Source organism: Taeniopygia guttata, chromosome 2 (assembly GCF_048771995.1).
Source record: "Taeniopygia guttata chromosome 2, bTaeGut7.mat, whole genome shotgun sequence".
Lineage (NCBI taxonomy): Eukaryota > Metazoa > Chordata > Aves > Passeriformes > Estrildidae > Taeniopygia > Taeniopygia guttata.
Genome location: NC_133026.1, coordinates 140,200,830 through 140,228,388, shown reverse-complemented (window position 1 = coordinate 140,228,388; position 27,559 = coordinate 140,200,830). Strand labels below are relative to the sequence as shown.

General features: G+C 39.8%; 1 protein-coding gene and 1 long non-coding RNA gene across 5 annotated transcripts in view; one reads left to right on the top strand and one right to left on the bottom strand.

Moving 5' to 3' along the window:
- Positions 1-281: 281 nt before the first annotated feature.
- FER1L6 (fer-1 like family member 6) overlaps positions 282-27,559 on the bottom strand; it is an 82,893-nt gene continuing 55,615 nt past the window's right edge. For 2 of the 4 annotated variants that reach the window (XM_072924987.1, XM_030266657.4), the window contains exons 25-41: positions 26,558-26,741; positions 26,191-26,375; positions 25,508-25,630; positions 25,345-25,384; positions 23,489-23,604; positions 22,259-22,390; positions 21,177-21,302; positions 18,610-18,737; positions 17,163-17,333; positions 15,847-16,007; positions 12,800-12,942; positions 12,130-12,218; positions 10,130-10,228; positions 8,402-8,643; positions 7,926-8,089; positions 6,630-6,730; positions 282-2,478 (exon numbers count right to left, since the gene is read on the bottom strand). In XM_072924987.1, coding sequence (XP_072781088.1) covers positions 2,292-2,478; positions 6,630-6,730; positions 7,926-8,089; positions 8,402-8,643; positions 10,130-10,228; positions 12,130-12,218; positions 12,800-12,942; positions 15,847-16,007; positions 17,163-17,333; positions 18,610-18,737; positions 21,177-21,302; positions 22,259-22,390; positions 23,489-23,604; positions 25,345-25,384; positions 25,508-25,630; positions 26,191-26,375; positions 26,558-26,741 — 2,391 coding nt within the window. In that variant the 3' untranslated portion in view covers positions 282-2,291. Of the gene's footprint in view, positions 2,479-6,629; positions 6,731-7,925; positions 8,090-8,401; positions 8,644-10,129; positions 10,229-12,129; positions 12,219-12,799; positions 12,943-15,846; positions 16,008-17,162; positions 17,334-18,609; positions 18,738-21,176; positions 21,303-22,258; positions 22,391-23,488; positions 23,605-25,344; positions 25,385-25,507; positions 25,631-26,190; positions 26,376-26,557; positions 26,742-27,559 lie in introns of those variants that run through there. The other 2 variants (XM_072924988.1, XM_072924989.1) reach the window with 2 other exon arrangements.
- LOC121469291 (uncharacterized) lies at positions 8,642-12,598 on the top strand. Its single transcript, XR_005979259.2, has 2 exons — positions 8,642-9,993; positions 12,414-12,598. It is a non-coding gene; the product is annotated as an uncharacterized lncRNA (long non-coding RNA).

The window sequence follows — 27,559 nt, the reverse complement described above, 5'->3', positions numbered from 1 at the left end:
AAATATAAAAGTCATTTTAGCATAGTCATTAGTCACTATGAGACCAATCTGCTGGGTCCAGTGCAGTTTGCAGACTGGGAGAAAGGCACAGAACTTTCTGCAAAAGTCACGACAGAGCAGACCACAGTCCATGGCAGCAAGAACAAGCAGAGTAAGGACAGATGAACACAACAGCTTCCATGCAGCATCAGGACCTCTGACTTGACACAATGGAAAAAATTCAGATTCATTGCTTTTTGGCTATCACAACATACTCCAGTCATTAATAATTGTCTCTCATCTTTTGCACAAGAATAGTTTTATTCACTCCTACTGGAGCTTTTAAATTGCAGTTCCAAAATTCATGGTATGATTAAATATATTAGAAGAAACAACATTTTATTTTCTGTTTCCCACAAGTTCAGTTGCAAAATAGCACAAAATTGAAAAACGTGGTTTCAAAGGAATATGTCACATATGGTGTGTGAGCAGAGACTGCACCAGACAATGGCCTGGTGCAGAGGGATATGAGATAAAGAGGGACTCAAGGGTGATCAACACCTTTTCACATCATTGTCTTGCTACATTCAGCTGGGGCAGATTTAACCATGTAACTGTGTTTTAATTTCTTGGTCAAAATAATAACTTCTAAAGGAAGATAGAACAGAAAAACTCACCCACTGCAGTCCTTTGCCACATGCCTAGTTGTAATATACTCACTCACATATCTGGATAATTTAGTTATATTTATTATATGTTTAGAAGATGAAATTTAGAAGGAAAGCAGAGCCACGATCTGCTGGGTGGAGTAGGGGTGGGTTGCTTTCAGCTTGTCTTTAGCCATCTGCCTCTGTCAATGGAATGGGGAAGAAGCACTTCTAGAGCAAGTTGTCTCATCCAAAATAAGCCTCTAAAATGCTTTTCAAAGGTAAGATATCTTGTCTGTGGAAGTTTCACTGATATCCATTTTCCAGACTAATGCAATTACCTGTGTTTTAGGCCAGAGAGCAGAGGCTCATTGCACAGCCTTAGCAGGCCAAGTACAAGCAGTACCAAACAAGTTTCCCTTATAAGTTGCTTCTGAAAATTATCAAGGTGCCTGCTTTTCTATTCCTACACCCTGAGCTTGGCAGAATTATCAGAATTTTTGTATTTTTGTTGCTTTTTGATACTTTGAAATGTGCAAAGGGTGCTCACACTTTGTGTGAGTGGTGCATGGTGGAAAGCATTTTCACAAAGGTTGTCTTTACAACAGATCTAACTGTGAGTGACACTGGAGGAGATTTGGATGGCTATTTCAAATTCATAACCACTCATCTGAAGGCCAGGTGGAATCACTGAGTTATGAAGCCTTGCCTCGTGCATGACACGTGGAAATATTTTACATATTGTTAAGTAGATGAAAATTTTCACATTAAAAACAGTGTAAGGTTTTATTCTTTGTTTTCTTTAATATGCCATGGTTTGTTCTGTTATGCAGTCCATCTCTTTTCCATTGCTCTTTGCCTTTGCTTTTCAAGCAGAAGGATTTTCCCTGTTCCCTGTCTTCTACGAGGATCATTTGTTACCACAATGTCCGTGGATGAGTCTTCATCTTCCTGATCCCTCTTCTGCAGAGATCGCCAGCACATTCAATTTGCAGCTGGAAAAAGTTCTTTCAGTCTCTGATACTACATCCCTGTCATTAGCACTTAGCTCATTTATGAGTGTGTGAGATGTTTTTGTAGAGCACAGCATTTTTACTGAGAGGTGAAGGATAAATTCTACATGACACCAAATGAGACAATTTAACCTCAGAGTTCTTTTAATAATACCTTTTATCTAAAAATAATCATGCCATTATAAAGTTGTTGAAAAACTGTTGAAAGAATTAATTACAAAACTATGCAAAGACTGTATTATACATTTATCATTGTGTAAAGGTTTGACCTTCATAATTATTCATTCATCTGTAATAACAAACATTTGACTGAGAAATTAATTTCTGCATACCATTGAAGAATTTACTCTTGAATTCAGTTTTAGGTGCATAACAACACTTTCAATAATAATATCAATAAAGCTGCAGTAGTAAGGATGTACATCATTAATATACAACATTAATGTACATGAATGATAATGGACCTTAAGGAAGGGTCTGAATGAGCATTCAGAGAAGACATTCCAATATTCTTAGAGCTCCAGTTTCTGATGTAAATAGTTACTTTTCTTTTTATAAGGAATGAGATGTGTTTAAGGTTAATTAATTAATTTTGCTGACTTATTTTTAGCAGAAATGTTCTTATTTGATTGACTAGAATGAGAGCCATGATCTACCCTCTTCCTGTAACTATCCTTTCACTAATTGCACCTGGCAGTGTGTAGATAAAGAGAACCAGGAAGATAACGAGAATAAGCAGAATTATGCCAATGATGATGTACTTCTTGTAATTCCTCCAGATCAGGTGATACAAACACTTGAAAGGGTTTACAAACCAAGAGAAGGATGTGTCTGGTCGGCTAAAGAGAAAGAAAGAAAAATAAAATCTTTTGTTAAGGCTGATCCATCTCTTTCCAAAGTTATCCCACTGCAAAATATATATTTGAGATTAGAAAGGACCTTTAACTCCTTGGAACCCACTACAGGGATTAGAGGGAATGTCCACCCATGTGCACAAGCTGTTGGGTCACTTTTTTTCCACCTATTTCCGAACCAAGCTCCAGACACAACTTGTAACGAAATTCCAGTTCACCCATCAAATACTTCAATTTCTGTCATGATATAGGGTTCAAAATTTTAAAAAAAAGATAATGATAAACCCTAAAGAAGAAATACAGGCATCATACACTTGAGTATAAAAGCTTTCTAGTAATTTTGAGAAATTTAGCATCACAAAAGGCACTACAAAATGAGCCACTACAAAAAATCTGATTGCCATGGTGCCATAATAATCAGAGCCAGCTCAGGTTGGGCATGTGGCCCAAAATGGTGTATTTTCAGAAGGAAATTTAACACAGGCCTCATGCAAACAGGAAATTATGAAATGAAACCCAGATGGTTTGCCTGCGTACATAAAGAAGAGCCACCTTATTCCAGTGGAGAATATCTGCATCCCACAATCCAAGTTTTTTCCAAATATTGCCCCATGCTGTGTTCTCCTCCATACCCAGAAGTTTATTCCCACTGTACAACAAAGCTGACTGCACACAGGGAAGAAAACAATGTTCTGTCTAGGAAAAATGTTGGCCTGGTCTCTCCTCTGGCATGACACCTGGGCTGGGAGGGCACTGTGCTGCTGCTCCAACAGCCCCACCCAAGGCAGCCTCTGCCAGCTTTTTCAATGGGATGATCTGATGAATGCAGTGGTGTTGGCAACATTAACACCTGCAAAACCGGGGCAGATTGTCTTTCTTATCCAATGTCACTGTAATTGTGCAGATGGTGCAGCAATAAGGAGAATGAAATTAACTGAGGGTCACAACAAGCTGTGGCCATGTCTCACTCTGGAAAGGTGTTCCAGGAATTTAAGCAATGTCTCAATGATCTAGTGAACTCAGCATTAAGCCAACTGCAGTGAAATTCAATGTGACAGAAAATCTGTGAATGTAAAAGGCCAACTGAATATCTTTTTATGAAAGACTGGGCTTTTTATTGAGGGGGAAATGATTCAGAAATAAATCATCAAATTAGCCCTCCAGGTTAAAAGGAATTATTAAAAAACTGGACGACCTGAAGATTAAAACAATTTGAGTAACAAGACTCTCAATCTGTATGTACTAACTGCTTGAGGACTTTTCATAACCTTTAAAGGCTGAGAAAAAAAAAAAAGCCATACTCTTACTTATTTAATTTGTTTCCTTTGCAATGTAGTCAATAGAACTCATTATCAGCTGTAGCAGTGTATTTATTATAATAGACTGCATCCAGAAAGGTATCATGTCTTGATCAGCAGAATTGAAGAGATTAATAACCTCACAGTGCTTTGGCCAGCAGGAAATTACATTAATTTAACCTTATTCTTTGTTTGCATATTCCTCTCTCTAGTTCACAGACATTTAATCTTTGTCCACCTTTGCTCTGGCACATTAAAGAGTCTGGTACTGTCTATAGGTCATAGAAAATAATCTTTTGGTTTGAAATTATTTTGTTTCTTAATTAAAAATAATAACTTCACAAAGCAATCTGAACATTTCTTTGTTTCTCTGGATGTTCCTACATGATGAGCAAAAAAAAATAGAGTGAATCTGTGACTCTGAGTACTGGCATAGAGATCTGGAGGTCCTGAGAAAAGAGGTCCTTGAGATCCACTCTTTCCTGAAGAGAAGTCGTTTGAAGGGTGGAATCAATTATTTTTTTTATCTCCCAGCTGATTGTGACTACTCTGCATGTATGAACCACATACTGCATCACCTGGGGGCACTGAGCTGGTTATCCTTAATATCTTTAATGAAACTGAGGCATGCTATGTCTTCAACTGTTAGTTTATTTTCTTTCCAGCGAGTGAGTGTCTAGCTAAAATAACTTTTACTATTCACATGCTGATATTTCTCTAGTAAACTTAGGATTTGTTCTGCCTAAATGTAAAGCCTGGGTGCTCAGTCTGGTCCTTTGTGGGCTGTCTGCATGGGGAGAGGAAGGACCTTCAGGAGGCCAAGTCATCTCTTTCCCTAGCTCATATCTCAGAATATGTGTGTTAAGGAAATGGGACAATTCCTCCACCTGTACCATGAGCACCTACAAAAGGAGCTTGAATGTTTTGCTTTTGAGATGGGTGGTGTCAAATGACACTATCCCCACCCTACTTTTGATTTAGTTGAGGCATACATCTCAGATGAGAGTAGAATTATGTTGAGCCTTATATTGACTGTGTATTCACACCACAAAAGCCACTGATTACTCATTCCAAGATCTGAAGACTCTGGTTTTGTGGCTTCTGGGTCAAAAGACCTCCAGGCTGTGCAGCAGAGAAGAAGCCACCAGGCTGCTGACAACTTTTTGGCCCAGCAGTACATTTGCAGATAAAATGCCCTTGAGCTGAAAACACAGGGAGCCCTAGGCAGCCATGGGTGCATGGGCTGGGTCTCAAACAATGAGAGGAAAATAAGGCAGTGCCTTGTGCAACCTGTTGACAACCTTCTGCACATGTAAATCTTCTATTCCACATGACACTCCCTCTTAAAACTCCCTGAGCTGATTCCTTTCCACCACATGTATTCAGAGCTATCCCCGTCCTCTCTCCTCTGAAAGAGGTGCTTTAGTTTCCATTACTGTGAATCTTTCAAACAGACACCTGTCAGGCAAAGCTCATCCTGCCTTTGGGTAAAGGTGTTGGGTGAGGTGATGCATTGAAGTCTTTCCAAGGCTAGTTTAAACAATGCTCTGATACCTCTGATCTGATAAGTCCTTTATGCTGCTTCCTCCTTTCTCCTGAGATGTATCTCAAACCAACAAAATTAAACAGAATGTGCAATCATTACCATTATGGCTAGCAATTGAATTTTAGAAGCTTTGGTAGCAGGAAATATAACATCAATTTCTCACTCTCTTTTTTTTTTTTTTTTTAATTCAGCTCATAAAAAAACTGCTCAAGTGTTTTAGTAGAACAAAGCACTTGAGCCAAAATATATTAAAAGTCCTTTTTTCCTGAATGCAAAAAACTCAGCTGATAATTTTAATGTGACAAATGCTGAAAGATAAACTGCTCCTTCTAGATAATTTGCCTTTGTTAGAACACAATGTCCTCATTAAACAGTCTTCTGATGAAAAATAAGCATCTTCAGTCTTTGAGTATGATGTACAATAAAATTAGAGATAGAAGTCACATCCTCTGTGTGTCTAACGAAGGGCAATGACTCTGGTGAAAGGTCTGGAGCATGAGTCTGGTGAGAAGCAGCTGAGGGAACAAAAATTGTTCATCCTGGAGAAAAGGCTTCAGAGGAGACCTCATTTCTGTTTACAACCACCTGAAAGGAGGCTGTAGCCAGGTGGGAATTGGTGTCTTCTCCCAAGTAACAAATGACAGGATGAGAGGAAATAACCTCAAGTTGCTTCAAGGAGGGTTTAGATTGTGTATTGGTGAAAAGTTTCCTGACCAAAAGGGCTGTCAAGCATTGGAACATGCTTCCCAGGGAAGTGGTAGAGTCACCATTCCTGGTGGTGTTTAAAAGACCTGTAGATGTCATGCTTAGAAACATGAGTTAGCAATGGACTTGGAAGAGATGGATTAATGGTTGGACTCAATAATTTTAAAGATCATTTCCAACCTAAATGATTCTACTACTACTATAATAAATATAATCCAACTGATCTTTATAGGTAACCAAACTGAGATGTGTAAGATATGGCGATTTAAGATGTTATCATGTGCCAGGTCAGCTATGGAAAGATCTCATGTGTGAATTGCAGCTGAGGGCAAATGCTCAGCAATGCAATTTATTTGGGCTTCCAGAGGAAGACATTTCAGCAAACCTGAAGGTGCTGCCAGCAGCAGTGCCAGCCACCAGGCCATGCAGAAGCTGCACAATTCCTGCTGAAGGCTGCAGCAGGAAAGAGAAGAAAATCCAGGAGACCAGAGAGGAGGTGTCCTGCAAGGAGGACAGGTGGTTGCCCTTCCCCATCTTCTGCTGAATGCCCCTGCCCCAGCATGTTTAATGACTATGCTCCTACTCACTTGGGTTTTTCCAAGGGCTCAGGCTCCTTTCGAGCTTTTCCTACTGGATTCTTCTCAGCTTCTTCTGCTGTGACCAAGTGAAACTCAGCTTCCACCTTGCCCTGGATCAGAGAGAGAATATGTAAGCATCCAGTCCTGGGTTACTATCACTAATTCACAGCAGGATTTGTCTTGTTGAGAAATGATGGAACCAATTGAGGGCAAAGGAAATTGATTAAGGAAAATAAGAGAGTCTTTGCAGTTGAAGAGAAACCACAAAGGCATAAATCGCTGATTTATGCTCAAGGAAAGAGAGGTCAGATATTTTCTTCCAGACCCACAAATGCCTTTTCTGGTTCTTAAATTATAGTGTAATTCATCTGAAAAGACACGTTTTCTATCTACCACACATCCTGGCAGAGCTGAATGTCTGAGCTGGAAGCTGGGCTGCTGACATGGACCAGATGTAATCCATCAGCAGAGGGAAATTCAGCCAGTCACAAGTGCTGGAGCATTGAGCTGTGGGGTCTCAGCTCACAAAAGGAAGATGGGATTTAAAGAATCCAGTTACAATTCAGAGTGGATAAATCAAATCAGCTTTATAGAATCTGTGATGGATGAAAAACAGACAAATTACTTTACATATATTTGTGATTTTCCTACCCTATACCTCTGTGGATGGTATGAATCTGAAGTGTTGATCTATGCCCACTGGCTGTGATTCAGCACAGAACAGGGCTGAAAGAAGGATGCCAATAAAGTTATAAATGTGGAAGCAAGGAGTGATTAAAGTGGACTGGGAGAAAGGGAATCAATTGTACTAGAGTTTAAAATAGGAAAGTAAATCTGGGATTTGGAAGTGGAGTTCATTCACTAAATCCATGGAAAGTACACATTCAGCTTCAAGCTGAATAAGACAATAAACTTGAAGGCACTTTTCATTAAAACATTCTTTTTGCTGGAATAGACAGAAATGTGAAGGAATGGTGAGCTTTAGGAACACCCTTGGAGAATCAATGAAAGTCTAGAGATAGGGGAAGAAACCCTAAAAAAGGATTAAAGCAGGTGAATATATAAAGGTCTATACTACTGGAAATGAGTAGCTGATAGCTCTTGGTCTATGTCCCCCCTAGGGAACTGAATCCAGCTGAAAAGGCACTTTAGTACTCAGTTATCTGCGTTCTTCTGAAGCAAATATCTGGAGAACCACTAAAGCATTTGGAAGAATCTTATGGGTTGCCAGTGGTGGTTGTTTAAAATCCAAAATTAGCATATTAGTCCCAGAGAAAAGCTGTTAATCTGTAGTGAACTGCTTACCGTGAGCTCCCCAGCCTTGATGAAAGGCCACCAGCCTCTGATGCGCTTCTGCTGAAATATGGAGATCTTGTTTTCTTCACTTGCTGCTACAACTGTGCCTAAGTCACAGCTCTTGGCTGTTTTTGCTGCTCGAGGAAACCCATTCAGGTCCAACTCAAGAGTGCCTGGAGAAAAATAATTTGACAACACTCAAGGACCAGACAGACACAAAGACATTCAAATAGCAGCTTCCAGATGAGATCTATGGAGGAACTTAGCAGCTGAGGAGCTCTCTGTACTACCAGTAATTCATTTGTATTGCCCTGGAGTTCTCACCTGAACTAATTATTGGCTTTACAAGAAATGTGTAAGTTTGCAATGTGATGCTTCAGAAAGACAAAAGTAAAAGTTGGGGATCAGACTTTGTGCATACCTCTGCAAAACATGGGTCTGGTGAGACCTCGGACAGAGTTCAGGCAGATCCATTGCATACTTACCCAAGAAATCATCTGAAGAGAGTCTTTCAAAATCCCACACCTGAAGCACCAGCTCAGCAGGTATTTTGCGTTCTGTCTTTTCTAAGGAAAATATGTTTTCTCTTTTAGTAACCACCATTTGTTTCTCTGCTGGGAGGTAGTGGAATGGGAACACAAAGCGCCAGTTGAAGTTGCCCTCTCCTGTCAAGGAATTGTAATGTACATCTGTCTCCTGTTTGTCCTCTTCCAGGCCCTTTATCCACCTACAGCAAGCACACAGTGGAAATCATTGCTGTCACCAGGGAATCTTGAAATGTAATTGTTAAAATGTAATTTGGTTTCAGGCCTGACCATTTACTAATTCCTGCCTAACCAGTAAGAGACAGTGTTTGACACGGTGACAGGCAACAACAGCCCTGGCTTGGGGGATCGTGGGACACCAGACACTGTAATGACCAGTGGTGATCAAAAGCTGCAAATGAGAACATGGTTTTTATTTCAAGCAGACCCCAAAGTACCACTTGGCCAGTACCAGTTTGCTATTGGCCAGGACACCTCCCTTCTTTGGGACAGGCAGTGGTGACAGCATCAGTCTTTTATCCAGCACTAATCACCCTGTACCGATGTTTTGCCACACTAATAAATTCTGTATCACTCTCTCAAGACTGTGATCAGTGCTCAGTATTAGAGCCTAACTTTTTTGCAATTCCTGTTTGCAGTTATAAACATGGCATTTATATGGCTGGAGAAGTCTCTTGGTTTTTTTATGATTTCCTCTTGGTTTCTGGTACAGTGTTCATAATATCAGATATGCTGTGGTACAAAGGATGCTTTCTTAAACATAATTTTCTCATCTGAAGAGAGGTAATGACCCATGTTTTAGTTCTGAAGATGATTTATCACATCTTAAATAAGGATTAGCATTTTTGTGCTGTATCCAAAGAGCAGCTTTTCTCCTGCAACCCCAATATTTCAAAAAAGAATTGTGAAAAATGGTAATGACCTGAAACGTGACACTGCCTCAAGTGCAAATCCATGCCTGGTGACAGATACAGTGCCACAGGTACTGTTTGAACATGATGAGATTTGTGTCTTTATCACTAAGGCACAGAAGCAAAAGTTTCCCACTCCTGCCTTCTCTGTCAGAGCACTCTGGCATTGATGGTGATGTTCTCATCACACAACTCAGCACAAAGGCTGGCTCCCTATTTAATTCCTCAAATTTGTGTTCTCAAAGCTACTCTGCTGCTGCTCTGAACACTCAATTCATATTGGCCTATTAAACTTACTCTCTAGGAGTGGAAAAATGGCAAGAAATCTAAGACCAGTCTGGCACCTGAGATTTTCAGTACTTTGTACTACCACTTATGCCCATAATTCCCTCCCAGCCCTCTCTGGTACTCTTTTCTCTGATTATGTCAAACCTCTCTGCATCCACGTAAGCTCTTACAGTTCAAGTTCTGTAAGTGTTTGATCCCCTGTGCTAAACTGTGAGCTTGGTGCTTGTTGTGAGCTATCTCTGCCTGAGTAGGAATTATCAATTAATGTAATTTTTGTTACTTGATTTTCAGAGGAAGTAAAACAAGACCAAAAAGGAGAAGTATCCAATATGGGTGAGTAATTTTGGAAGGTATTTAGTGCAAAGTGCAAAGGTCACTGAATAGCTCATCAAATATTCTCACAACATAATTTTTTCCTCTGATTTTTGAATGAAATATTGCATGTTATTTTGAAATGTGAAGAACTTACCCTTTTACATAGATATCACTTGATTTTTGCCCTGTAAAGATATTTTCATCTTCTAGAATGACATCCTCTGTATTCCAGATTATTACCCTCAGTTCATATCTGAAAAAGAAAAAAGGATTGTGTGTAAAGCCCTGGTCAGGCACTAATGTCAACCAACCTCTATCAAATAATGTTTTTTATAAAGTGAAATATACTGTGTTTATGCATCAGTCTCAGGCCACTTCTGTTTACAAGAGTTGGGTGATAGAGTGGGGATGTTGGTTCCCCTCAGTTCATGGACTATAATGGACAACAGCAGGGTCACTCCCAGCTTTGGAGGGATGGAAAATTCTTTGGTTTTTATATGCCTGTTCATTTTCAGCTTTTTTCACAAAAATCCTGCAGTAGAACAAGGCAAAGTTTATCAGAAAAACTTCATCAGAGCTGTCTCCGAAACAGTGATTAGCTTGCTAACAAAGAATAGAGCTCCCTGAGAGATACTTTTTAGAAGAAATGACTAAAAACATTGCATTTTGTACAATCTAGGGCATTAAAAGGGAAAAGGACTGCTTGGAGATATTTGCATTTAAGCAGGTACATTCATCTTTAGAAACAACCATAAAAGGAATTAAAGTTTCTTCTTCCTTTCCACACCCTATATGCAAACATTTCTGGTGGTCAACCAAAGCTCTCAAAACCTGAGCTGAGATACCAATATTGCAGATGACATAAAAATTTAATACTGAAAAATTTAGGTATTCCTTAAGTCATTGTATGAACTGCAAAATACATAAAAAAGAGAAACTAACTATGTTTGATAACACCAACATACCGTTTCCCTGTCTTGGAATAGCCTCAATCTCAGGGTGTGGCACAATTTGCTTCAGAAGTTACCAGACACTCTACATCATGGATCTCTTAAGGAGCTCTATGAAAATCAAGCCTCTGCAATAGCCAAAGAAACTTGAATCTGCAATGCCTCACCTGAGTCTTGCTCAATCAAAGATCATCAATGAGAGATGCTTTCACAAAATGTTTGAAGTTTTATAGAGGCTGGAGCCTGTTTTGCTGCAGCAAAGATGCATTTGTCATCAAGATGTGTAACTTGTGTCTACATGTACTGTTTTTTTTCCTTGTAATGAATGTTCAACGTTATTTTTGCCTGCTGCAGTAGACTGCAAAAATGGCAGCAACACTTTGGTTTTATGGGCTTGATTAGATTTAAATCTTTTTGGATTGTAAAATGTTGTTAAGGAGTTTTATAGAAAGTATTGGTCTGAAAGAAGTGATTGCTACATGGATTGTTTGTTTGTCTAATCAAAAAATACAGGAATAGTACCTGATGATGTTTCACTCATGAAATTCTCAGGAAAGGCCTTGCTAAAACACAGGATGGGCTGAGAATTCTGTTTCTCATTTTTGTATTTTCTTTACCATATTCAATTAGCTTGAACAACTATGTGCAGTATTACATGTAAAGAAGCATAAGAAAATGGAAGCAGGCTATTCCAAACAGATCTCTTCTATCCATTGCTGCTTTATGTGTTTCTTGATCTTATCCTTGAACAAATTACTGGAAATCCAGTACATGTAATGCTATTGTAGCAGATTAAAAAGCTCAACCAGGGTCGAGGAAGTTAGCGAAAAAGCTAGTGAAACCAGAATTGATTCTTGCAGCTCAGCAAGTAGATAATAACATCAGAATGACTTGCCTCTAGCCACCTGCAATCTCTTTATTATAAAGGATAAAGGGATAAAAGATAAAAAAGAATATGTTTGTAAGAGGTGTGTGATAGCTCTTGCTGAAAAATCACCAACAGTTCTTAGAACTGTTTAATGGAGGAAACCAAACTAGATCATCCTCTTTGATTTGAAGTCATGTGAACCTAAGAAAACTTTCCTCAGGACTGGAGAGGTTTGTTTTAGTAGTTCATTTTCTATTTATTTCCAGACATTTAAGAAAGACTCAGTCTTTGGAGAGTTATTGCCACTGTGGTGGGAGGAAAGCACAGAGTTATTACCCTTTGGGTTTTCTTGGTGAAATGTCCACAGGGGGTCCTGGCAGAGGCATATCATTAGGAAACATGTCAACCCACATCTGTACACGACCCTTGAAAACAAAGAGACAAACATCCCTGTAACCCTATTTTACAAAGGCTTTAAAAGGCTTTCAATGTAGTTCTGACATCCAAAATCACCACTTCATCTACAAGCACCAACCAGCTCAATATCCTGTAACTATGGTTTAATCTAGGAACTTTCTATACAATATCTTTTTCATGCACATGTTCTTTCAATCTTTCAGGTATTTGGTGAAGTTGAAGTAGAGCTCAAACAGCTTCAAGGTAAAACACATGCAAAAAACACATTCAAAATACATGCAAAAATAGTATGTGATGAACAGAAAAAGGAGAACCAAGATTTGATACAAGCAGAGGTTTTGTTAACTTAATAAAGTAAAGCATTTAAAAGAATAAAAATTTGCAGTTACACCTTGTGTGATTACTGTGTATTTGGGTAAGTGGCTGTGTACACCCATGGGTGACAATTTCCAGGTCAATACTGTACAAAGTCTCACGTTTGGTGCAGCACTGGAGTGCTGACTCTGTAGGTTTGCAGTTACAAATAGAAACCACAATAACTGGAGGGAATGAAAACTGCTCCATCACCACCACTTCTGAGCTGTTCTACCTGTTCCATGCCTGGCTTGTCCTTATGATAGAGAGGCCGAGTCTCAATGTGCTCTGGGACCAGTTTGTAGCCAGCTCCAGGGATTTCTTCCCAAGCACGTAAAACCTTTAAGGAGAGATGTTCGTATGATTCAACTTGCTCTTCTATAGGAAAGAGTGAAACAAAAAGAACAATGAGAGCTGAATTATAATGTTGAAACCCCTTGGTAATATGTGTCATTTGTTATTAGAGGTACTCATTAAAATTTTGCTTGAGCTAAGAGGACGGTTTTATGTATTCCAGCTAAATAAAGAAAGGCCTTGAAATGCTTCTAATTTGCATAAATAAGGGGACCCACTGGGTTAATTAGAAGATTAGCACTCAGGCAGCAGTTTTCCTGTAAAATACGGCAAATCATTCCACTGCTAAAGCATCAGTTTTTAACAGGAAGATGGAAGAAACATGTCAGTTATTCTTTTGGCAGAAAATTACAAAGTTTTAAAGCCTGTGAAAGACAAAGAGACTTGGATTTGACAAAGTTGACAGTAAATAGGCACTAGGAGTTAACTATGCCTCCTTTTACTTTTTGATGGCAACAGCAAAGACTGCCTTAGAGAATTTAATCACAACTCAGAGGAAGAGAGTTGAAGTCCATGGGCAAGAACATTTCACCTCCTGACCCTCTCACCTTGGTCACTGGAAGGGATACCCAGAGAATTCCAGAGAATGGCTCCTCAAGGAGGGACCAGTGCTAATATTGAATGTAGTGTGGATGCTAGAAAGCAGAGAAAGCCCTTTGAGCTCTTGAGCTTCTCTTTCCTCCCTTTTTGTGTGGGCTCCACACAAAAGGAGCCCAGAATTTTGACAAGTGATATCTTCTAGATTAGAAGTCCCTAAGTGAGAAGAAGGTTAAGATTTATTTGTGTCAACAAATTGCTATCACTCTTCCTACGCATGTTGCTGTGTCTGAATTACTGATTGTTGGCAAAAGACTCTTTTGGAATTTAAACAGTAGATATCAGTAGATATTAAACCCTTCCTAATGGCTCAGAGAGTGAGGAAGGATGATCTTGTGGTTATGAATCTTGGTTCCCTCTTGTGCACCAACATCTAATTTTAGCCAGCTAAAAGCAAGGTGTCTAGCTGCTATTCAGTCAGGCAGCCTCAGTAACAATGACACAGATTATCCTACAATATCCTGTATCCTCTCAAAGAAACCTTTCTAAAGATTTTTTTTTAACCTCTGAGGATTCATATTTCTTCCCATTGGCTACAGGTAATACTAGACTACCTGGGAGTAATGGGCAGGCAGTTGGACTAGATGATTGTTGTAGGTCTGTTCCAAACAGACTATTCTTATCCTATCCTATCCTATCCTATCCTATCCTATCCTATCCTATCCTATCCTATCCTATCCTATCCTATCCTATCCTATCCTATCCTATCAACTTCTTTGTTCCTAGAGCAAAGTTAAATTTTTCTTCCCTTGCAAGTTAAAGCTGGATGGATAATTATAATTTTCTCCATCTGTACAGTGGAAATGGGACTTCTTTCCCTTTTCAGAATGTCTTTAGAGCTCAAATCTATGGCCTTTGTTAGTTTACAGATCCAAATGATGGCCACCACAGAAATCCATCAGGAAATAAGGACCCAGATGTACTTGTCAGAGCAGCAATCTGAATAGAAATTATGTAAAGACTGCATGAGATAAACTATTTCTGTACAATATTGAAAAACTTGTGTACATAAGTCTTTTGGTCTTTGCCATCTGGTTCTGTATTTCCTTGCTTCTAATTTCCATCATCTTATCTGACATTGGTTTGTCTGAATCTTATTTTAGTGAACCAGAATTTTGATTGAGACATCCTGTTGCTGGTAGTCACACTCAGTCATCTGCTAGTGAGGAAAACAAACAGCAATACTGGAGTAAAAAAATCTCTTTTAGGCGAAGAAACCAAAAATGGATCAACTCTTCTCCCTTCAACAGTGCTTCCTTGGCAGCCTTCCACCCAAGGTGTGAGCTGTATTTTGTAGCTTCTAAGAAGAATTGTGTCAAAGACAAACCAACACTGATGAGGGACTGGAGGTTTCTTACACTGCCACAGTGTCCACTTCTGTCTCCAAGACCAGCTCCTTTCACCCCCTTGAAAGGTTCCATCCTCACATCTGTTTTCCTTATTATTATATAATACAAAATTGTGTCATAGAATGGTTTGGGTTCGAAGGAATGCTCAAAGACAATCTTGTTCATCTCCCCTGCCACAGGCAGGGGCACCTTTCACTGATGACTCTGTCCCACTCCACCCCAGTGTGATATGGACACTGGAGGTCCCAATTGCTTTGACCTCTTTTTAACCTGGGAGCTCTGACAGTAAGTTACATCCTGCCACCTGGATTCATGGACCCCACAGATATCTGGATTTATAGAGTGCTATGTCAGATTTATAGAGTGCTATGTCAGAAGGGGAATCAGGAAAAAAACAACAGAGAAGAAGGACAAGTAGGTAAGCTAGGACTGGCTGGTAAGTGGCCTGGAATATAACTATGGTCAGAAATTTGTCTGACCTTGAGTAACTCCCTTCAAAACAGTATTTCCCTTCCCTCTATTTCTCACTTCCTGGGTCTGTCTGGTCCAGTGTTTTAGACAGAGAATACATTCTTTGAAAGACTCTTCCTGAGTTCCCATGCTTTGATATTCTGTGGGGAAGGATTTCAGAGCATGCACAGACCAACACTAAGCCAGAAGACATGTTCCAAGAGGGTCCCCCACACTCCAACCAATCTTGGACATCCCATCCTTCGGATCAGGTAGGAGCTAGTCCAAGGTATTCCCCAATAGCCACCATGAGGATGTCAAATCATCAGCAGCAACTGTTTCACTCTACAGATTCTTTGCAATTAAGCTACAGCAAAAGCTAATACAGACACAGCTTTCATTGCCAGAGTTACATGAGCATTTAAGAGTAATCCAACTTGAGAGTTCACAGCCCAACAGGGCTCCAGCCACATCTTGGCAGGCTCCTGGTACTGCTACAATGCAAAGGGATGATGCTGAACTCCTTTGTTACCGTTCTCATCTTCTGTGAAGACTGTCTGTCCCTTGAAGATTTTTGTTCCTACTTGTATCTCTCCTGGCCTCATGAAAGGTCCACTTATTCTGTAGTCCTTGCACAGCTTAGTGAGGATCTCGCTTGGCTTGGTTGCATCTCGCCATGCATTGTACCCTTCTCTGCAAGGAGGGGACAGAGTGAAGCGAAATGGGTGAGGTTTTCCTTCAGAACAGTGCACTGACAGATCAGGAATTTCAATGCAGAGATTTGCTTTGTGGTCAGTGGCCTGACCAGCTCAGTCAAACTTTACCCTTCTCCAGCACTGCTTCTTATTTGAAACACTGCCTCTTTCTGCTCAGGACCTTGGAGATCAACCACTCCTTTCTCTTAAAACACAGGAGAAGCTGAGGCAGCCTTGCCTACAGCTTAGATAAAGTAATAGCATGGCATGCTTCCCATGGGGAAAAGGAACAGACCTTGTTCCCTGTTGTACCTAAAAGATTTGAGATGTGGTACCTCCATTCAAAGAGAATTATTCTGCAGCTCCCAGATGCAAAGGACAAGCTCAGGTTATCTGGGACATGTAATTAGCACATGAAGAAAAATCTCACACTGGAGATTGAGCTGGCAAGGGAAGCTTTGGGGTTTGGTCTGTGTTCCTGGATTGCTTTTTGACATTGTCCACCCTTGCTTTTTAGAAAAAAAATGAGAAACAATCATAAAAGAACCCCAAACACACATCTCCCAGGTTAGTGTCCCACCCCAGGGCAGCTGAGTTATTTTAGGTTGACTTTCTCTGTATGAATTAATTTGTATGCACAAGGTCCTTGAGAGTGCAGCTGTCTGGCAGGGACCAGGAGCTCAGCTCACTGCCCCACAGCTCACCCTGTCACAGAGGTCATGTCAGCAGTTTCTGTTCCTGCTCCCACCCGTGCCACCCCAGTCCCACCAGCCTTGCTGCAATCACTCCAGCTGCAGCTGAATAGCAGAGAGCACAGTAGAGCCCTGGCATAATTTCTCTGAGAGATTTTTCCCATTTGCCCTTTATGCCTGCCCAAAGGCAGTTTATCAAGCAGGTATGTTGTAAACATCACCTGTTTACTATCTAAAATACTTCCTGAACCAACAGTGCTGTTAATTTAAAAATATCCACTTCCCACTGAGGCTGGCAGCTACCCAAAGCCACCACTAAGCTCTTTTGTAAATTTTAATTAAAATACCCTCTGTGAAACTTTCGTGCTGGAGAAAGCGCAAACACCTGGAACACATCTGTAATTTTTCCTTCAAGTCAAGTCACTCACTGTGAACTCTGTGCTGCCTGAAGAAGTACTTACATTTCATATTGACTCTGTAACCCACAGGTAGCTCGATGTCTGCTGTAGAAACGATTTTCCAAATCAATTTTAGTCTCTCCAATAAGATCATCTGTCCCAATGAAGTCGTGGTCATAGATCAAGACTGTGAGCAACGAATCCTTGGGGAATGTAGCTTGGATTTCAAATGATCTACAGAAAAAATTGAGACCTACATGAAGTCAAATCAATTTTGAAGCCTCAAAGTCTAGGCTGCTTAATGCCATGCAAACAGTCTCTTCTAAAACGTAGTGGGCTTTTTTGGTAATGCTTCAATTAAATACATGAACATACTGAAAACACACAGTGCAAAACCATATCTTTCTCCAGCTTCCCTACCACCCTGTGTACAGTCCTAAGATTGTACCTACAATTCTGACTCCAGTAATGCTAATACATTAGCATTATTGTAGCATAGGTGTAGGTAATGGTTCTCACACATTTTTCAGAACCCCCAAAAGGGACATCTAAGTATTTTCTGTCTTCTGGCAAAAGCTGCAGGTTAAATATTGAATATAGGAATTTGGGGACACCCAACAAAATGATCAGGCAAAAGTTTTAAATAAATCTCAAAAAAACAAAGATAAGAACTCCCTTTTCACTTGGTGCATTTTTCAGGAATCAGTATTGTTGAGATGTGATGGGAAGTTGAAAATATAAATGTGATTGTAAAAGGGATTTGACAAATTAGTGAAAGACAGGACATCCTGATTACAACACAGATTTCTCCAAAGCACAGAAAAAAATGAGCTTTTTCTCCTAAGGAATAGTTTTCTGCTTTTCCTCACATTCTAGGGGTATTTCAGTCCAAAATAGTATTGTTTTTCTGTCTTAATGTTCTTCCACCCCAGTTCAAAATATTTTCAACTTTTTTAAAATAGAAAAATTTACTGGAGACAAAAAAAATCACAGCTATTAGCATAAAAATATAAATAACTATAAAGCTTTGATAATAATAAACTGGATATTTACTGACAGTTTGCCCCTGGCTCCCCCATTTGGAAGGCTGTCTAAGTTCAAAAAACTCATATTTCCTATAATTATGAGATTTATTTAGTACTCTATTCAACCTGAAACAGCAACAAAGATTGTGAAATCACACTTTATTGTTCTGATACTTATTTTGCTTTAAACTCAATGATTGTATTAATTTGCACAGACAATTATAATTTGTTGTCTCACTTCTTCTCACACATCATTTTGCAAAACCTCTCATGGATTGCATTACTTGGTATGTTTTGATGGGTAAGAAAATGAAATATTTTATTATCATACAGTGTTACACCAATTCCCAACATTTTTACCATCAGAATTACAAAACATCCAAACAAGCAGAAATCAGCACATAGCAAACACTTTGTAATGGCAACAGTGGTAGCAAGAGATAAAGCAGAAATTATACTGAATACAAAAATAAGTCATAACTGACCTTCCAAATATAGGATTTAGTTGCTTGGGGATGTAGTTTTCCCTGTCTTTAATTTCTGTGTTGCCCAGCCTCAGCACAATGTAGGGATCTGACTTCCCATCTGGATCAGCTGGGCTGAGGTTAAACGCCTGTTAAGAAGAAAAATTGTGTCCTCAAGAAGTTTGCTTAAATACATCAGGGTCCTACACAGAACGATGGATTTCCTGCCCAGTCCTGGGGATTCTGGAAGTTCAGGGACTTTGCCTGCCTCATGTCATGTAAAATTTGGCTATGGCTTTGTAGGCTACTATGAAAAGATGATCTGGAGAGTTTGCAAAGCTGGAAATGTCTCATCATTAATACAGAAAAAGCTGAGCAGGAGAGGCAGTGCTAGAAGAAGCTGGGTGAACAAGTGCAGGCAGGATTCAGGAAAGATTTACCTACAAATATTGTTCCAGATCCTTGAACAGTGCAAACCAACTCTTTATAGAATCACAGAATTCTTAAGGTTGGAAAGACTTCTAGGTCCTCATGCATTCAGGAAGTAAAACTATCTCTTTGTATTTTGTTGCCACAGACTCTCTGCATGCCATCTTTCCGTCTTAGATACCTGAAACTCTCTTGTTTCTCTGAAATACCAGGTTCTTCTACCAATTTTACCTCTCACATCATTCTCTCATCTTGTGCTCTGTATTTCTACCTTAATCGACCCCAAATTTATTTACATGTAGAACTTCCACAGTATGCTATTCACAGCCTCTCAAAAATACACTACCATTTCCCCCTGTCATGGTTTGACACGGGAAGAGAATTTTTTTTTAGAAGGAAGAGGTCCCTCCAGTCAGGGGTCAGGTTTGGATACTGACACTTGGGGTGACCAATTGAAGGTGGACACGCCTCTGAGAACACAGAGGGGTTAAGAGCGGAATTCCCAGGAGGACTCGTCCTTCTTTGGTTCCGGTCACCGCATGGTACGGACCTCCCCCCCCCAGCCCGGGCTGGGTGGGGGAGGGGAGCCATGCGGCCTGCAGAGGTAGGCCAGGGGGTGAAGGATCGGAACCGGCTGGGTCAGCTCCTGCGGATGGAAGGGTGGAGAACATCTGGGATGTTTTTGTTCCCCCTCCCCTAAGCCAGAGGGAAAAGAGATAGAGAGCCTGCAGACACCTAGGAGTTTGCCGGCGGAGGAGAAGGAGAAGGGGGGGGGAAGATGCCCAGCGTGGGAGACTAGAGAAAGAGTCCTGGGCTGAGATTGCAGCCGTCCGGGAGTCCGGGACTTTTAACCCTTTCCTGTGAAATGAAGGCTTTATGAAATATTACTCCTCCTGAATTTGAAGAAAAGAGAGACAGCCTGAAACCTCAGATGTTCAGAGAAGAAGGTTGGGGGGCAGATGATAGAGTGGCTTTTGGCTGGACTCTGCTTGTTTACCATAGACTGAACCACTCTTTCTTTCAAGAGGGACTGCATTTTAGGGGGATGCATTGGTGAGCCAAGAGACCTTCTTCAGCAACTACCAGTTTTGGAGTGGACAGAGAGAGAGCTGAGGAGGGTGTGAGGATGCCCTCCATCTTCAGAGAGGAAGAGAAGGCGATCTCTGTCTTTTGGACCCTCGGCCCCAGGGGAAAATGGGGGGGACTCTAGTCCCGAATTGTGATACTGGACTGTTGTTCCTGGTGGTCCTTGGCAAAGCATCCTTAAAGGGGCCCTATAAGCAGTCTCTGTCCATGCACGGTTGTGAGAGCACTGTGACATGGAGAGGAGAATGTCACACTGGCCGGTGTGTCTGGGCGGTGCCACATGTGACATTGGAAACACAAGAGGTGGCAGCTGTGTTTCCTGGGGGTCTGTGGTGCAAGGGGGGACTCCTCTCTTCCCCGATGGACTCAGTATTGATTATATTGAAGGGTGAAACCTTGATTAACGATCCAAATGGGTCTCGCTGGGGTTTGGTGGAGTTGGGTGGAGGAAGGAGAAATGTTTTGGAAGGTTTTCATTTCAAATTTTGTGTGTTTTTTTCCTTCCCTTTCTTTTCCTTTTATAGTAGTAGTAGTAATGTAATAAAGTTTTTTCCTTTGTTATTAAGTTTGGCCTGCTTTGCTCTGTTCTTGATCACATTTCACAGCATTTGATTGGTAAGTTGTATTTTCATGGGGCGCTGGCATTGTGCCAGCGTCAAACCATGACACCCCCTTACTGAGGTTTTGTTTAAATGTATGTCATTTTTAACAACTCTACTCATTAAAACTGGCTGCATTTGGATATTGTGGCTGGAGCAGGTTATCTATAAGTTAGATACTATAGATCTATAGTATCTGTAAGTTAGTTATGTATCCAGAGCTTTTAGTTTGAACAAGTAAAGTGATTCTCCAATCTTGCAGAAATCTCCAGATTTATTGTCAGGAATAAACATTATATTTCCTACTCTGAACACACATTTCTAAAGTATGAAATGTTGCCTGAAATATGACCAGAAAAAAGCCCAAACCCCATGGATGAGGATTTTCAGAATCTACGCTGCAAAGACATTTAAACTGAGTTGAAAATAAAAATCCAAGTTGCTTCAAGGTTAAAAGAGCATCTGTCTACTTACTGCCACAATATAAACCCTGATGAGCACTTTGACAGAGTGGTTTGGGGGTATCCCTTGCAGGATGCAGGGCTGCCCTCCATCCAGCAAGATGCCATCCTCAGGACTTGGGTAGATGCAGAAGGAGCCCTGGAAATACATTGACTTTTATCTCCCTTGAAAACAGATCAGGTGGAATAAAAAAAACAACCCTTAGAATGAAAAAAACATCACTCATGCAACTTGTTTTGTGGTAGCCTTCACAGGGAACCCAAACTGCATTGCACTAAACATCACATTTTAAAATGTCTTTTCTATACAATATGGTACAATCATATCTAGATATTTACAAGGAGTACCTCTGTGCCTATTGACTGTTTTAAACTAATACCTGTAGGTGTTCTAAACCCAGTTTTCTTGTCATTAATGTTTTAAAAAAATATTTTGACCTTAACTGTATATTAAAAATTCCATTGAGGAAGTTTCATAACAGTGTGACAAGAATCCAACTGTATTTTTGCAGCTCATATAAATTAATATAGACTCATGTTGCTGAGTAGCTCATACTGCCTGAAACCAGCTAACAAGTCATTTGGACAGAAATCTGCATTGCAAGCTAATTGAGATATCAATTAGTTTAATCAGTTCCTCTAAACTACAAACAAATCCTAATAACATTGCTCAGGCTTTGAACTTTTCAGATTGCCTCATGGAGCCCTGGATGAGGCTGTAGCTGTGAGGGCCTACACTTAAATTACACAAAATTACATGTAAGGTTCCAAAACTGATAGTGTAGAAACCAAGTTACTTTAGTGAAATCTGGACTATGTAATATCTCTTCTTCCCCTTCTGTAATTTCAAACTCCTTGTGATTCCTTATTTCAAGACAGAAGTGAACACCTGATACTGGATGATGCTTTTTTCTATCAGATAATGGGAAAGGAAAAACTTGACCCTTGATATAATAAAGCTAATTCTATTTACAACAGACTATCAATGCTATTTACAACAGACTATTTATTTTGTTCATCCCTGGCATACCTGAAATATGTATTAAAGCCTAAAGTCTCTAAATTATTACCCATTTAATCAACATTAAAGATTACCTTAAATTTTCCTATTATTCTGTCTTCAGCATCAGCATGAACTTCATCATTAGATTTTCCTCTGAAGAGCTGGAAAGTTTTCACCCAGTCCTCGAAGTTATTGAATTCACTCTCCAAGTCTCCTTCATAAATCTTTGAAAATAGAAGCATGCTAATATTTTGTAGTGGAGTGAATATATTTATAGCAACCTTTTTATTATAGAATGAATAGAAATTCATTTCCACCCAAAATGAAGGCTTTAATAAAAACCAAGGTTTTGCAAAAGTCCTTGAGGAAAAAAGTTAATTCCCCATTTAAAACAGGACCAGTTTTTTTCTTCAACCAAAGTCTTTCCCCAACTATTGAAATAACACATTAATGCAGCGGGTGGAAGTGAATCTGGAGGGACCAAAATGAACATTTGTAGCCACTGGTGTGAGTGAAAAATTGTGGACGTGCTGCTCTTTGCTTCTGTTTCCTTGCTTCATTTTGCCTTTGTTGAACGGACCCATTCTATTGGGTTAATGTGTCAAAACTTGAGAGCAAAGCAGACAATAATAAAGTGCTGTGGGGACAGAGCTTTAGGATAGCTCAAAAGACCAAATAATTTTTCAAAGAACATGTTTTTTTCAATACTCTCCCCCAGTAATTTATCAAGCATGAAATAGAAGGGCTATACTACTGCCATCTCTTAAAAAATGGAAACAGCAGTTTTAAATTCCCATTTATTCAGCCACAATCTAATCCAAACTGTACTAATCTTTTCAAACCTCTCATCTCTTCAGATGAGAGGACTATTTTGCATAGCCCATATAATTTTCTTTGAATTCCTTCTGTCATTACCCAATCAAATCAAATTTGAGCTGAATATTACTTCCCATAAAGGAGAATGCACTAGCCATCACAGTAATGCTCTCCACCTCTATTTTTAAGACATTCTTAATAAACTGCAATATTTTGGGATTTCCAGCTGCAGTATTTTACATGCAAACAACAAAACTGAATTTCACTGAAGTTTCTCTGAGTTTGTCTACACCAATAAATTAAGTCTAAGACCAAGTGGATGAGACTGTGGTCTCCTCTGTGTCCCTTGTGCTGAAGGGCATTATCACTATAATTTAGTGTGTTTTATTCATTTTAAAGTGTCTCAAATATATCTAGGGAGGGTTTGCCCAACTCAGCTGCTCATGCCAAACTTTGGAGAGACACTGAATAACAACAGCCTTACCTCAGCCTTACTTTTCTCTTACCTGCAGTGTTGCTAGGTTTGGAGTTTCCTTTTGTATCCTTTTCAATGTCTTATCCTTCTTCTTTTTGTCTGGGTCATCCTCTATGGTCAATGCTATGTGGTCTGAAGTCTGCTTATCTGCAGAAATTTAATGATATTTTGTGTGTTTTAGTAAGCAAAGCATATAAAATGCTTCAGAGAAGGATGAAAAATACATTTTTTTAAATCGTCCCTTTTGCTCTTTTTCTATTTATTCTTCTACTGCCAGACATGGGGATCCTCTCTTTTACCACTGGTGCTCCCAGGCAGAGAGGTGGCAATTTATGCTCTCTGTGGCTGCCAGTCTTCATAAAGAGCTTGCTGGACCAAGTGTGATGGTGTCCTGTATGACCCCTCCCTGATGGCCACCTCCCAGACCAACCTTTTCCTCCCTCTCTGACTCCTCCCCAGTGCAAATAAACAGATCTTATCAGCTTTCACCTAAAATTTAAGGTTTATTTAAAATGGAAGGCTGTTGTTTAGGCTGACAGCTACTTCAGATATCAGGATCCAAGTCTTTCTCTGCTTAAAGATGTCACAAAATAAGGTGTATCTCACTTGGTGAAAGCCTGGAAGTGTGAGAAATGGAAGAAGGTACACCAGACTAAAGTCAGATTCCAAACACTAAGAGGGGATTTCCCAACAAAAAGAGGGTGAGCCCACAAAAGTTACTGAACTGAGATGGTTCAGCTCTTTGGCTGAAATCTGGATTTTGAGTTCACTTTACTTTCATTTTTTGAGTAGTTCTTGTGTGTTTAACAGCACTAAATATTTAGAGATACATATTTCATGCCAGAGACATCTTGTATGTATAATGCTTATAATCACAGGTGAAAATTTGTAGCAAAAATGATCAGAAGAGAGTTTGCAAGGTGTGAAATCAGCAGTCAGCACCAACAAGCCACAACTGCCTGAATAGCCTATGGGTGGATGTCACAACTGTAAATGAACATCACATTTTTGTAGAACATTTTCTATGTAAATATTTCCTCCATTTGCACAAGTGAGCTTCACTCAGAAACTGATCTCCTCATCTCTCAGCAGCCCTGATGATCACTGAAGCACCATTATCTGCTGTTCCCAAGATGATGTCATGTGATGTATTTAGGTCATGTCTTCCATTCAGAGCAACCTCAACACCCCCTTTAAACCTTTAAATCATATCAGTCACTGGGGGAGTGTGGTCAGCTCTGGCATGAAAAGGTGATAAATTTCATTCTGAATAGCAGCTCTGTGTAAACAGTAAATATTTCTTTTTTTTTCCCAGCGTTCTCAAGCAGTCATATTTGCCCGAAAATAAATTTTTCCAGAGTTTAGTTTGATTGTGGCAGGACCTGTTGAACCATGGAACACATATGTATGGAGACATACATATACACAGAGCCTGTTTCTGGCCAATTCTTTTAGGTTCCTGTGAAAAAGAAAATTCCTAGAACTTAAGCTAGATAAAGCTTTCCAGCTATGGAAATAACATACAAGTCTCCTAGCAGAAGCTGTTCCTGCATCACTGATCCTGAACTGGATTCAAAATTGAGAGGAGTTTCTTTTCTTGAACCTGTTATAAGTGCAGTCTAAGATCAGGATAATCTCTATCTTGTATTCTTTAGGACTTTGACTTTGCTAATCTTTGTGCATGATATTTGAATGACAGGAAATTAATGTTAACCCAACACTGGCTGTGAAGTTTTAACCTACCCAACATCTGGTCAGCTGTAGAGGAAAGAGCCCAGTACACCAACAGTACTTTTACCAGATATTGTTGACAGTAAAATAGTAGAGAAGCGATACTAGAGACACTAATGGTGCAAAGCAACAGAAAAATGCAAATAATTTACTTACTCTCATCAGGTTTTCCTTCACTGAAAAAAATTCCTTTTGCCTTTCAAAAGAAAACACAATGGACAAACTCCTCATTATGAGTGTAATACCAAAAAGGAATAATTCAGCAGTAAATCTACTTTTACAACATTGCTTATCTGTGAGAGTTTTGGGCATGACTCACCTTTTGCATTTTGAGCACAGAAGCATAGTATTTTGACCACCAGTCAATAACATTTTCAGCTGATTCATCTGCAATGGTTCTTTTCCTCCTCTTTGTTGACCGTCTGATGGATTTTTTCATCTCCTACCAAATGATGGTGAAAGCACTAGAACTGATTAAAACTAATCACCTGATTCATTACATTAAGCACGAACAGCTGTATACACAGAAAATTTCACCCTCCAAGAGTAAAATAAAATGCAATATGAATTCCTGTCTCTGTCTTTTATTCCAAGACACTTCATTGTGATCATCATATTATTAAAGCTATCTCTGTATTTTCTACTGACTATGCCATGACTTTAAACATTGGAGACATTGCCACAGGAGCAGCCCATACAATAGGCAAATCTACACAGATAATAAATAATGATGTTTCAAGGGATGCAAACATCCAGATACAAATTAGCTTCTCCCACTTGAATCTGCAAGTATTTTAAGAATCTATAAGCGGAAGTAATGAAATTCTGTTGGGTCAAAGCTGCATTATTAACTACTTCTTTTGAGGATCAGCAAGATAGTGGTGTCAATGTCAATACCCAAAATCTCTAAACCTGGGGTCAACAGGTCACCACTTTATAAGGAAGGGCTGAAGTCTGCAAGACTGCAGGAGGAAGTTAGCAGGTAGCTTCAGCTGTACCCACCTTCTGTTTCTTCTCTTTCCCTGGCTCAGAGGCAGAGTGCTCTGGTGCAGTGGCAGGAAGTGCTGTGAGGGATGGGTCTGGCTCTACCACCGTCCATTTACCCTGCTCCACCTCAGCGTAGATGTCATCAGCTAAAAATGCTTCTTCTTGGGGTAGCTCAGCAGGCTGGCATGATTCAGGGGAAGCTGAGGTTGAAACTTTGCAAGTTAGGTAAGATTTTGCAGAAATACTGTCATAGAATTTGATGATCACCAAATAATCATGTGATAGGTTTGATCCTATGCTCAACACAGTAAAGCACACTTCTAAGTGTAAACCTCTAAGAAGGTGCTTTGTTCTTTATTTGGAGTCAGAACTGAACACTTACCTTGCTCAGTTTCTGCAATGTCTACTCTGTTAGAGGCAGCTTGAAGACCTAATGGGGTTTTACATAGGAATTGCTTAAGACAGTTGATGGTATGTGTTCCAACAAGAGTACTCCTCCCAAACGCCCTCCAGTCAACCACACAGATGCTTAGTGGTGGATGCAAGAGCTCATTTTCAGGCAGCTCCTAGTGCAGGTGGAAGACAGCAGCATGAGAGAATTGCTAGAGAACATAGGACACATATAAAATATTTCTCATGCACAGCAATAAGGCTTCTACTCTTCCCTCCTTCCCTCCTTCCCGTCTCATTCTTAGCAATGAACATATTCATAATGCAAAATGCTTTCAGCATAGGCAACATGGTTTTGGTTTTCTGCAAAATCTGGAGAAAGCTTTGTTCTTAAAATACAGAGTGGACTGTACAGATGGTGCTGCTATCTGCCCAATCTGCCTCAATGCCCAAAAATGAGATGGGAACCTGGGTACCACCTTATAGGATGAACTACCAAGAGGAAAACAGCTCTTAGGACAGTACAACAGAAGCTAGAAATACTGTAGAAACTGTACTTCAGCACCCATGTTATTGTTTTGATACATTTTTCTCAAGAGCAAACTGAACAGATTTACAATTTTATTCTGCTGCTGACCGATTCTGAAAGTGCCAGCTCTTATAACCCAACCAACAGGTGGTAATCACTTTGCAGTTCATAAAAGCAAGTGTGACAATGTAAGAAGGTCCTGAGCTCAAAAGCCAGAAATTATCAATCCCCTTAACAGCCCAGTAACACACAAAGGAAAGTTGCAAAAATTGAAAGAAAACAAAGGAAACTGAACACTACCCAGCAAAACTGGAAAGGAGGAGGAAAAATACTAAATATATTTCTGTTAGCTGCCCACATGTTCCAATCTATCAGTAAAAATCAGATTGCAACATATTTTCTTATCTACTTGGGACTTAACATGAAAAACATAATCTTCTTTTATTGGATGGTTGTAGTAGAAGA